The sequence below is a fragment of the Siniperca chuatsi genome, linkage group LG15 (assembly GCF_020085105.1).
Source record: "Siniperca chuatsi isolate FFG_IHB_CAS linkage group LG15, ASM2008510v1, whole genome shotgun sequence".
Lineage (NCBI taxonomy): Eukaryota > Metazoa > Chordata > Actinopteri > Centrarchiformes > Sinipercidae > Siniperca > Siniperca chuatsi.
Window position 1 is genome coordinate 2,938,503 of NC_058056.1, and position 12,677 is coordinate 2,951,179.

The following is a 12,677-nucleotide window of genomic DNA, read 5'->3' on the forward strand; positions in this document are numbered from 1 at the left end:
ATACCGGACTCCAAGATGGTGCCTATTCAGTCCAATGAGAACTGCTCGCCTGGCGCATTCACCAAAAAAAGTTTCTAGCTTCAGCAGGGTAGTATTAACCTGACAGCGGAAGGGTTGATGATGTGTTCAGTGACAAACGGGCCAATGTAACGGGGGGACAGTTTCTTGGATTCTGTCTTTAAAGGGATATTCTTGGAAGAAAGCCAAACGGAACCGTGGAACCACGGGCGACTAAGAACTGGTTGGGGACATAGCAGGCAAGCTGGTGGTTGATGGGAGGACTTCCCACGAGTGAAAACAGTGCATGCAGATACGAAGGCATGGGTATCTGCCTCCATTGTCAACCACCAGAAGTGTCGCCTGAGCAGGGGAGAGAGTATGGGTCATCCCAAGGTGACAGGCAAAGCGGGAATTGTGCGCCCACTGGAGAACCTGGGAACAAGCAGATTCATGGACAAACAGACGATTTGGTATACCGTTACCGGGATCTGGCTGGTTCAGCTGACCCTCTCTTATTACAGACTCCACCTCCCAGGTGACAGCCACCAAAACACAGGTAGGATGGAGGATGGTGTCAGGTCCGGAGGTGTTGTCTTGGGAGATGTATTGACGGGATAGGGCATCAGGCTTAATATTTTTGGACCCGGGTCTATAAGTGAGGGTAAAGTTAAAACAAAGCCCAATGTGCTTGACGGGAGTTGAGTGTCTTTGCTGTCTGGATGTAGGCAAAGTTTTTGTGATCAGTCCACACTACAAAAGGTTGCACTGCTTCATCCAACCAGTGCCTCCACTCCTCCAGTGCTAACTTGATCGCCAGGAGTTCCCTGTTACCTACATCATAATTCTGTTCTGCCAGGGAGAGGTGACGAGAGAAGAAGGCACAGGGATGGAGTTTCTGGTCAGTGGCCGAGCGCTGGGAGAGCACAGCCCCTACCCCTATGTCAGAGGCATCCACTTCAACCATGAACTGACGTGGGGGGTCGGGCTGGATCAAGATGGGAGCTGAGGTAAAGTTTAGTAGGGCCAAGTCTGCTTCAGAGTTCGAGGTAAAGGGGATGGTGGATGAGGTAAGTCTTGTGAGGGGTGCTGCTACTCTGCTATAGTCTCTGTTAAATCCCCACTAAAAGTTGACAAAACCCAGAAAGCATTGCAGTTGCTTATGTGTTGTAGGGGTCGGCCACTCCACCACAGCTTTAATTTTCTCCAGATCCGTCTTCACCTGCCTGCTCTCAATGATATACCCCAGGAAACTCACAGAGCTGGTGTGAAACTCACACTTCTCAGGGGTGTAGAGTCTTGTCCTTCTTGGCCACAAAAAAGAATCCTGCTCCTACTGGGGAGGACGAAGGACAGATTAAGCCTGCATTCAGAGCGTGGTTAATATATTTTTTTTCCATAGCCTCCCTTTCTGGCCAAGACAGATTGTACAGTCTGTTGGTGGGGAGAGGCGCACCAGCAAGGAGGTCAATGGCACAGTCATAGGGGCGGTAAGGTGGAAAAGATTAAGCCAGGTGTTTTCTGACCTGAAGACTTCACTTAAATCATGATACTCAACAGGGATATTGGACAGATCAGGAGGTTCAGGGCTGAGAGGTGGAGCAGTGACCTCTGCCATGGACAAGGCAGATTGTAGACAAGTGGATAGACAAAAAGAGCTCCAACTAATACTTCCCAGTCAATGTGAGGGTTGTTGTAACCAGGGAAAACACAGAACTAAAGGGGTCACCGGGGAGGAGATTAGTTTAAACTGGATGTTTTCTCTGTGGTTAACTGACAGAACTAAGGTCACGGGAACTGTGCAGTGGGTCACCTGCAGCAGAAGTCTACCATCCAGGGCTTTAGCTTTTCACAGGTCTGAAAAGCCAAATCTTTATCTAAGAAATTACCTTCAGCACCTGAGTCAATAAGAGCCAATAAAGGCAGAGAGAACTGATTGCTACAGAGAGTGGCCTGGATTTGTAATCTAGGGGAAACTTGGGCTGGGGGATTACTTTGGCTCACCAGAACCCCCACTGTAACTGGTGAGCCTATTCTTTTGGTCGAACAGGACAGGTAGCAAGAAAGTGGCCCTTTTGGCAGCAGCTAATGTTTTAAACTCGACTGAGTAGTCCGCCACGCTTCTGTTCCCTTGACAGAGGTTTAATAAGCATTTTCCAGCGTTTCCACCGTAATCAGGATGGTCAAATACATTTCTCATTTTTGTTAGAAACTCTGCTAGAGACAGTGATGAGACAGGCTAATTAGCGTTAACTGCTTCTGCCCAGGCTAATGCTCTTCCTCTCAATAACCCCATAACCTTGGACTGATCTTAAGAAGAAGTTAGGGCGCGCTGACTGAATACCAGAGAGCATTGTAGAAGAAACCCCCTGCATTCTGTTAAGTCTCCAGGGGTCCAGAATCGGGAGCATAGGAATCCCTGAGTGGTGGCGATGCCGGCAGTGGATTCACTGGAGCAGCCTATGTTGTTTGCGCCAACAGGGCAAGAGAAGAGAGTTGAGTAGTTAGTCTAGAAACTTGATTAGTAAGTTGAGTGATCTGTGTTACCATGGCTTGGTTGCTGTCAGAGAGAGCCCGGAGAATCTGCTCATGTTGACCCAAAAGAATCCCCTGACTGGTGAGGGCTTCGTGGAAGGATGCCACTTCTAGGTTTGTGTCCGCTGAATCCATGTCAGGCCAGATCGTTCTGTTAGGGTTAACGATCTAAAGGACCCAAAAGCAGGACGCAGAGAGAGAGAACTGGATGTTAGTTCAGTCAGTCTTTACTGCAAGTGTTACAGTGGATCACTTGTAGGTGAGAGCTAAAGAGTGGGCGAGGCAGGCAGAGGATGCTGGAGCTGGTGGCAGGATTTCCGATGAGGCCCTTGGCGTACTGGCAGGACTCTGAGGGCTATTGTCTGACAACAATTTAGCCTCTGGGGGCAACGGCCAATGTTTCGGGGTTTCCGGTGTAGCCAGTGGATATCCGAAAGTCTTCCTCGCTGTTTACAGTCCGATTAGCAATCTCGGAACCCATTGGCTGACAATTTGAATGCAGATAAATAGAAAGTTAATCTCTAAGCTTCCAAGATTGATAAAAAGCTAAATCGTCGCCAGACAATAGCCGATGGGTTCCGAGATTGCACTTCGGCCAATGCGTTCCGCCTCTTTTGCTCTCCACACAGACTGTTTACCTGCATGCAACCAAAGCCAGCTCAAACGTGATTGGTCAATACTACTCAGACTACAAACAGAAACCAGAACGCTTCCAATACGAAAATCTTGTCCCTTGCCTACTGAGTCTGCATTCATATCATTTTGTTGGTTTGAAAGTTGAAGTTAAAATTCGCCTACATCACCTTTCGATGTTCCAACTCCATGTACAATTCCTGAAAAGAAGTCCGCAGGTACCTCCGTGACTACTTCAGTCAGAGCAGCTGTCAATCACAGCTGTCAATGATGATGTCATACCCCCTTTTTATAACATCAAATATCTAATTAAAACCAAACTCAGAAAAATTAACACTTGAACATTTATCAACTTGATGAGAACTACCTAAAATGACAGAAACCATCTTTGGGAAAAAATGTAATTGATGTGTAATTTTTTAGTTTGGCCCATGTCCTTCCGCTAACATGGAAGGGATGGGGTTTATGACCTATACTGCAGCCAGCCACCAGGGGGCGATGGAGATGTTTTGGCTACACTTTTGGGGTTGTTTTCATGTTGTCCATCTTTATATACAGACTATGGGCTGTACTTGTAGGTAGAGCAGTGACATACTAATATCAGCTTGCTAACTTGCTCACAGTGACAATGTTACCGACCAACGTGGCTGGTGTGGCTAATTGAAATAATCATTAATTGCAGCCCTACTTTATGTACTGAAATGTATGAAAATTTTCAGCGTTATACCCATATTTAAACAATATCACGTTTTGTTCCTCTCAATAACAGCAGGCGTTTCACCAACATTTTGAGTGTGGCAGTTCGGAACTATAAACACCTTTGATTAACAACATGGTCAGACAACACATCATGCGAACCAGTTATTTTCTAACATAACCCGACCCTAACATTTAGTCACATCTGGAAGCGGTCCAGTAAAATCACAGTCTAACCCGTTGGCCACCTAAGAGCCCCACTGTAAAACTGTAGTGTTACAGCAGGGGATTTCCCTAGAGTTTATTAAGCATGGTGGAGAGAAGAGTGCTGCTGCCTTCTCCTGCTACAATTTGCCTTATTACATCGTTGCCTTGGACACTATTTGTCCGTAAGTATTTTTTTAAAAATCATTTTTAGATTGTAGAAGCAAAATATAGTTGCTGTGCTTTTGTTTTGCTTAGTGAATAAATGTACATCATCAATACACTCTATCTCATAGGAAGACTCACTTCATCAACAAACAACTGTAACAAAAGAGTTTCCCCTCTGGGATCAATAAAGTATTTCTGATTCTGATTCTGATCTGATTAATCAAAATTCTGTACTCATACCACAATCACAGACTGAGCAGCAAGTGAACCATGGCTTACGTGCATCATCAGCATCAGCGTCTATACACAGTCCCAGTGACTTGCTGAAAAATTTCTCACTCTGTTTACAAACATACAGATGCATCAATAGTCATCTAAAATGAGATCTTTAAAATACGATGGTCTGGCACCATGATGACTTGGAGACTTCACATGATGCGCCTCTTTCCTCTCTCCTTCTCTCCCTCTCCATCTGTATGCATTTTTATCCTATTACTGCATGTTACTAACTCGACATCTCCTCTCTCCCGTAGTTTTGTGCTTTCTCGTTTCTCTCCTCTCTCCTGTCGCTTTCAGCAGGTATTTCTGCCTCCAGAGCTGCAGAGACTGGATCTGTGGTTGTGGGCCACCTGCTGCCCCCGTGTTCCTGCTCGACAACTGCTACTACAGTTGTTGTTATTGGCTCTGTTACTAATACTGACATTATTTTTCCTATAACTGTCATTCCTATTATTACTAATTTATTAATATTAACACTACAATTACTATGCATTGTGCCCCCCCCAACCCCCTCTCTCTCTCTCTCTCTCTCTCTGTCTCTCTCGAAACCTAACATGGCAGCGGCGGATGGCCGCCCACCACTGAGTCTGGTTCTGTCCAAGGTTTCTGCCCTCTTAAAGGAAGTTTTTCCTTGCCACTGTCACCAAATGCTTGCTCATGGTGGGATTTGTTGGGTCTCTGTAATTAATATTATAAAGAGTAGGTCTAGACCTGCTCTACAGGAAAAGTGCAATGAGATAACTTCTGTTATGAATTGGCGCTATATAAATAAAATTGAATTCAATTGAAAATTACAAAACAATACTGGGGTAGTTATTCAGCTTTATCATGCAGCATTTGATAAACTATTTTCAGCTTATGCACTGCTGCCATAAGCTGCCTCAGGTTGGTCTCATCCAAAGTAAAAGTTACTGGACCTCTAAACCTTCAAAATCCTTGATTATGTGTGCTTATTTAGTAATCTGAAATATCTTTTTTTTTTAAAACAAATAATGAATCAATAACAACACATAACTCACCATATTAAAGCCATAGAAGCAGAGATATTTCTAATTACTTTTACTCTAAGTGTAGAAGAATCTTTTGTTGAAGAAAACTTAACTTAGGTTCCAAATTGAATAAGAGTCTTTACTTAAGTTTCAGTGGCTGTGATGAGCATTCATGCAGCATGGAGAGATACACACACGTAGTATCTGCACCTCTCTTTTAGTTTTTTTACTTAATAGGCCAATGCACATGTTTGAGATGGCCAAAAAGTGAATTGAATTCCGGATGTTTCCGGATAAGAGAATTTACACTTCAATGTTACTTGAGTCACATGATGCCCATCTTAAGATAACTTATTATTGTAATGACAAAAAATGGTGAAAGAATAAAAATGGTTTGGTAAATCTAATGTGGAAAAGGAGAATAACTATGCTAAAAAATGCCCTATACTTTATGTGAGTATTGATCTGTTTCTGATGATAACATATGATCTCCAGCTCTGCAGACAACATGTCATTCGGGCTCCAATGAGTCTCAAACAGGACAGATGTCAGGTAACACTAGATGAGATCAAGTAGGCCATTCACAAGACCATCTATGAACCACGTCAGGGGTTACCATCTCCCCCTATATACAGCCACCTAAATTACCTGATATAAGATGACATAGGTTGACATACGTTTTTTTAGTGTTCAAAGAATTTGGCTCCTAATGTGGTATGAATAAAGAAGCTTGGGGTCACCTTTTATATTTAATAGTACAATGGCTCTTGCAGCAATACCTATATAACCTATGGCACATTTTTTTAAAGTACCTCAACTGTTTTGTATTTTAATGTAGCCTACTTTAGTTATTATGGACTTCACTAAAGGTAGTCCTTTTTCCTTCTGCAGTGTTGTAACTGTTGCAGTAGGTCTGCTGTGTACTCAGTATTTTAATGTAGTCTAAATACTTCATAAACTGCTGGTGTTATAGCATTGGCAATGGGAAATAATTGCACAAAACATGTAAATTACAAAAATTGTGCTTAGAGTGTTTTACCCCACAGAAATGGTTATAACAGGCCATATGGTTTGGATGTCAAAATACATAAATAAAATACAGGTAAAGATTTTATTCACCAAAGGTACAAAACCCTCCACAGCTATTAAATATATATATATATGTAATTTAAAAAAAAAATCATTAGTTCACTAGATGTGTGTAAACTCAGACATTCTAAGCAGGTACCAGGTTTGCAAAAACCTGATTAAAAGTAGTTACCTAATAGGCTACACTACAGTTACAGCTGTCAGATTAATGTAGTCTCCCAAAATGGAAGGACAAAATACTCAGTGTCATGTGTCATCGGCTTCAACTTAACAACAATAAATGTACGTAGGCCTACTCCGTTAACGTTACTCCACCTCCGTAGTAACTTCAAAAAATGACGCTCACTAAGTTCCCAACTGATGAAGAAGGAAAATGTACTTTACAGAGTACCGTTATGGAAACCAGCTTAAGTTAGCTAATCGGAGGACGGGCTAGCTAAAGTTAAGAGCAGCGGCGAATAAAGCAGAGCCGAAGTGAAAGTGTACCTCTCCCCTCGCTCTCTGCTGGTGTGTGACCTTCATAATCAGCAGAAATATCTGCATACCTCCGTCCCCACAGCCCACCTCGGCGTCTGAAAACGCCTCCAGGTCGTCTTCGTCGTCGTAATATCCCTTAGTAATATCGTTGTCCTCTTCCTCCCCGCTCAGCGCTGACACCCTCTCACTTGTCATGCTGATTTCTTCTTTTGTCGCCTTGCTTCTGGTTTGGATTTAAGCCGCTTGTGGTGTCCAGCTTTTCCACATTGTCACCTGATACGTGAGAGCCATGCTCGTGAACATTCATCCTCCCCTGCCTCCAGTCCGAAACATTGAAGCCTCAAGGCTAAAATGCTGGTGGGGTTATGGATGAGACGAAAGGAAGTGGGCTGCCTTCCCAACGTCTAATGAGATATTCGGTCTTTAATAGACTTATATTAACATAAATGAAACGGACGTTTCCACTTCTAAAATTCTTGGGGAAAAAAGATCTTATTCTGGAAACTGAACATTAAGTCATATGAAGGACATGTTAAACTATGAGAAACACATAGCATGCCAACTCAGCATGTTTTTATGCTTGATTAAAACACATTTTTATACACATTTCAGTCACAGCAAAATTTGTATATGTTAGAATGGTTTCCTAATGAATTTCTTTAATACAAATAGTATTTTCTTATTGATCACATTAGATTGTATCTAACATGGTTTTGTTATTCCTTTAAGAAATATAGGCCTAAGCAACTTTTCAGTCAACTATAGTGAGCACAGAATAACAACAACATAATAACATAATCCTGTGTGACACCGTGGCATGACAGGACTGACATTATGGATTTTGTTGATGCAGGAAAAGTTATGTTTTGTGTTCTTCAATTAAGTTTTAAGATCATTTGCTGTTGCTCTCTCCATAATTTGCACCTAAGTCTTTGGTCTCGCTCATTCAACTCGTGAACACTTTTCCTCCTTTCCTTTTTCTGCCTCCATCTCTCCCTTTCTTTCTGAAGATGTTTCTCCTTTCTCTCAGGGTCTGCATTTCATCATAACCAACATTGCCTTTCTCTCAGCTGCACTAACTGGAGCCATCTAACTGCAATCTATATGAATTGAAATAATTACTACTCATTATTACTCAAAGCTAATATAAATTACAATTATGTCTATATATGTGTTGAAAAATCATTAATATACACAAAAAAGTGTGTGCTTGCTGTGCAAATTGCTGGTGATTGGCATGATTTTTGGACTTTATAATCATAAGAAAATTAATTTACCTTGGAGTGAAATGGGAGTGAATGGGAGCTTTAAAACACTTAAGCAGTAGACTTTAATAGAGTATGATATGTAACTTATAAACTGCACATGTTATCATGAGTCAGTGTTCAATAGTCACCAATTTACTGTAAAGTACAGTTTGTAGCGTATACAGGTACCAACTTATAAATACAATGGGAATGAATGGGCTTCCATAGACTAATCAGAATCAGAATCAGAAATACTTTATTGATCCCTGAGGGGAAACTCTTTTGTTACAGCAGCTCACCATCACGTCAGTGCACACAGGAATAGAAGAACTGAGCAAAAAATATAATACACTATAATACCGGTAAGATAAATTAACTACCAAGTGGGTATAAGTATAAAATTAAAATAAGTGTAAAGATTGATAATTTTGATTTTTCATTTGAGAATTATATAAACAAACTGAAGTTTTTAACATTAAGTTACATCCATTATACACTCATAGAGCACACTACAGCCTGGTAAAATATGGAAAAATTACATAGAACTATTAAATAAAAATGTTAAATTTAATAAGTTTGGAGAAACCTCCTCCCCTTCTTCCATCAGTGCCTTGGAGGAAGAGCTGTGCCAGATGTCCTGTTGATCCACTGTGGCGGAAATGATCTCAGAAACATCAAGAGTGTGAAGCATGTTACAGGGATCAAGCAGGACTTGCAAGATCTTCACCAGCGGCAGTTCTCTCAGATGAAAATCATAACAAAACAAATGCATTTCTCATATACGCCTGGGGCAGTTGACAACAGTCGATGTTGAAAACAGCAGCTGTGCTTGTCTAAGAGCAACAGCTTTTGAACTTATTCTTAAACATCCAACTGAGTTTATGCCAGTAAGTGTAAAGTGCAGCATATAAGTAAAGTGAGAGGACTAGCAGGATAAGGATACATACAAGACAAGCCAATTACATTTTCATTATTATACAATCAGTATTGACTTGTCCATCTCCAAGTTTAACTACTACTACTTTATTAGTTAAACAATTGCAGGTTTCTGACAATACATAAGCTGCATTTCCACCACAGGAACTTTCCCCAGGGACTAGGAACAGTAGAAGGAACTGAAAGTGCATTTTCACCACAGGGACCAGGGTCTAAATTAAGTTCCAGGGGCATTATTTTATCCCCCCAAAAGGTCCCTGATCTGGGTGTAGTACTTTCCAAAAGTACAGGAACTTTCGGGCTGGGGTTTGCTGTGCTGAACAATTTTAATTGGTTGAGCTCCGATGGTTTGACCATCTGGATCGATGGGTTGCTGGGTCGCAGGCCAGCATTCTCTGGCACAGCGGCTCAGCTACTGCGCTGAGTGTAGGTATGATTAGGCATTAAGAGTGGACAAGTTCTACACATGGGATGAGTCCTCCATGTTGTCACTGGGTGGTGTTGAGGTCTGAATCTGAGGGCAACTTCTGTAATCACATAAATGAAGAAAGAATCATAAAAATCAGTTAAATGTGAAGCTTATGTCTCAAACCTGAAGTGAGGTCTGCCCTGCCATTTTGTGTGAATCATTATCCATAGCTAAAGAATCAAGCAATGTGATTTTATCAAGATATCTTACGTGAAAATGGTGGTTAATACAAAGCATGCTCTTATATGTCATACATAGGGATAGGTAGGTTAGGATTTTATCAGTACTACTACTCTTATCAATACTCCTTATCAATTCTTTTTCAATTCAATTCAATTCAATTTTATTTATATAGCACCAATTCATAACAGAAATGATCTCATTGCGCTTTTCCTATAGAGCAGGTCTAGACTGTACTCTTTATAATATTAATTACAGAGACCCAACAAATCCCACCATGAGCAAGCATTTGGTGACAGTGGCAAGGAAAAACTTCCTTTAAGAGGGCAGAAACCTTGGACAGAACCAGACTCAATGGCGGACTGCCGTGTTAGGTTTTTAGAGAGAGAGAGAGAGAGAGAGAGAGAGAGAGAGAGAGTGAGAGAGAGAGAGGGGACGGTTTTGTGAGAAGGGGATAGGGTTAGGGAGGCACAATGCAAAGTCCACGTAGAATTTTTTATTTTTTTTATACAGTAGAAAAATTTTAGTGTTAATATTAATAAATTAGTAATAATAGGAATGACAGCTATAGGAAGAATAATGTCAGCATTAGTAACAGTAACAGAGCCAATAACAACAACTGTAGTAGCAATTGTCGAGCAGGAACACGGGGGCAGCAGGTGGCCCACAACCACAGATCCAGTCTCTGCAGCTCTGGAGGCAGAAATACCTGCTGAAAGCAACAGGAGAGAGGAGAGAAACGAGAAAGCACAAAACTACGGGAGAGAGGAGATGTCGAGTTAGTAACATGCAGTAATAGGATAAAAATGCATACAGATGGAGAGGGAGAGAAGGAGAGAGGAAAGAGGTGCATCATGTGAAGTCTCCCGGCAGTCTAGACCTATAGCAGCATAACTAAGGGATGGTTCAGGACTCACCCAAGCCAGCCCTAACTATAAGCTTTATCAAAGAGGAAAGTCTTTAGCCTACTCTTAAATTTCATTCATAAAGAAATGATTTAAAAAAAAATTCATTTAAAAAAATTAAAATAAATTCAGAACAGGATTAGAACTGCTTTATATTTTAAACATAACTAAGTGTTGTTTCTAGAGCAGCAATAGAAATGTTTACAGCAGTAAAGTAACTAAATACACTAAATAATATTTCACTGGAAACTAATCTAAAATGTCAGTAACATAAATAATATTCCTGATGTGAAAATACAGACTGAAGTTTAGAAGACCTGCCTACAGGTAGCGCTAGGGAGGAGGGGCTGGTTTGTCTCAGACTGTAGCATAGACTGTATATAGCTAAGTTTACTTACAAGACTTTGACTAGTTTTAATATACGTTACAAACGAAGATAAACAGTTGGGCTACAAATAGACAGATTTGGTTAAATTAATTTAAAAAGCTAAATTAATTGTGTCTCCACTCCATTTGTTTCTTCAATTTTGCCTTGACCTGGCTGACAGTTTTATCAGCTAGAAACTGGTGAATTGATATTGCCGGTAGTGTGTGAATAATACTGTAAGCCAGTTTTGAGTCTTCTCAGCAAATTGGTTACTACATCGTTCTACCACTGCCAGTTACTAAGGAATGTTGGTGTGCACGTTTTAGTTATTGTTTTTTAAAACAACGTTATGGATTCAGTGTTACTGCCTGTACATAATATTGTTGGGAATCTGGTAGTGCAGGTTTGGTTATTAGTAAATATCAAATATATTTATTATTTTTAATAAAATTATTCATCACAATCACTAAAATGATTAATAAGGATTAATAATTACAGGGCACCACCCAGAGATCAGGGACCAATAACCAAAACGTAGCCGGGGGTGCAAGAACCAAAATGGTTGAGTAGAGGGTGTCCTCTACTCGTCGTTATTTCCCACAGCAAAGTAAAATCGCACAACAATGAAGCTAGGTTACAATAACACAGTTATAAACCTCTCTCTGCCCAGACACAAGCCTCTTACTTGAGATCGCTCTTGATAGCGATTTAATGCGTCAGTCCATTTGGGTTATCTGGCGAAGTCTTCTTAGGCTTGGATACTGACGGTGGCTGGGGTACCGCTCTCTTGGCACGTTCAACGGCGAAGCTGGTCTTTCGGGCGGAAGCAGAGGAAAACAACAGAGTCAAGAGGGAAGAGAGCGGGGCGTGAGGAAAACGGTTATCTGCATTTTCCATCTGCAGGTATATGAGATCACTATGTGGTGTATGACGATCACCTTCAGAATCCAAAAATGTGTTCAGCAAACACAAAAACAGTCTGTTTCTCGTCCAGCAAGTTAAGACCTTCACCTAGGGAAAAGTTCAACGTTGAAAGCAGATCACCTACTGCAGCAACCGCAGTCGCAGTGGAAAGGCGATAGGTGAGCAGTGTGCTCTGAATTTTATACTATATACTTGATGATGTCATGGCCACATGACAGGAGTTTCCTGCGCTCTCGTGGTGGCTCTTAAGACTTCGTTCCTTACATGAAGGCCTCTCCTTTTTTCCCATGCGGTGATGTCCCAACAATATACTCCAATCAGACTACAGTAACTTTAACGTTACTGATTGGGCAATTTAATAATTAATTACATTTGGGAAGCTGACAAACTAGAACGTTGTTGAATATTACTGTTATTAATGGCCAAATGTAACACATATATCGGTCGATTTTCCTCCAAATTTGACATTTGGCATATCTTTGAATGGAGTGGTCAGCTAACCCGTTTGGACACCACCGTGTCAAAAATGTTCCCACCTGTTCCATAAAACAGGCTGCTCTTTAAGTCTGGCTTGGTTCCAAC

The 12,677-nt window shown here is 41.2% G+C and overlaps 1 protein-coding gene across 7 annotated transcripts in view; it reads right to left on the reverse strand.

The window, feature by feature from the left end:
* The window catches only part of rragd (ras-related GTP binding D), a 58,341-nt gene extending 50,887 nt beyond the window's left edge, over positions 1 to 7,454 (reverse strand). For 3 of the 7 annotated variants that reach the window (XM_044167374.1, XM_044167375.1, XM_044167380.1), the window contains exon 1: positions 7,136 to 7,454. In XM_044167374.1, coding sequence (XP_044023309.1) covers positions 7,136 to 7,262 — 127 coding nt within the window. In that variant the 5' untranslated portion in view covers positions 7,263 to 7,454. Of the gene's footprint in view, positions 1 to 2,544; positions 2,701 to 7,076 lie in introns of all 7 variants that reach the window. The other 4 variants (XM_044167376.1, XM_044167377.1, XM_044167378.1 and 1 more) reach the window with 4 other exon arrangements.
* Between the last annotated feature and the right edge of the window lie 5,223 nt (positions 7,455 to 12,677).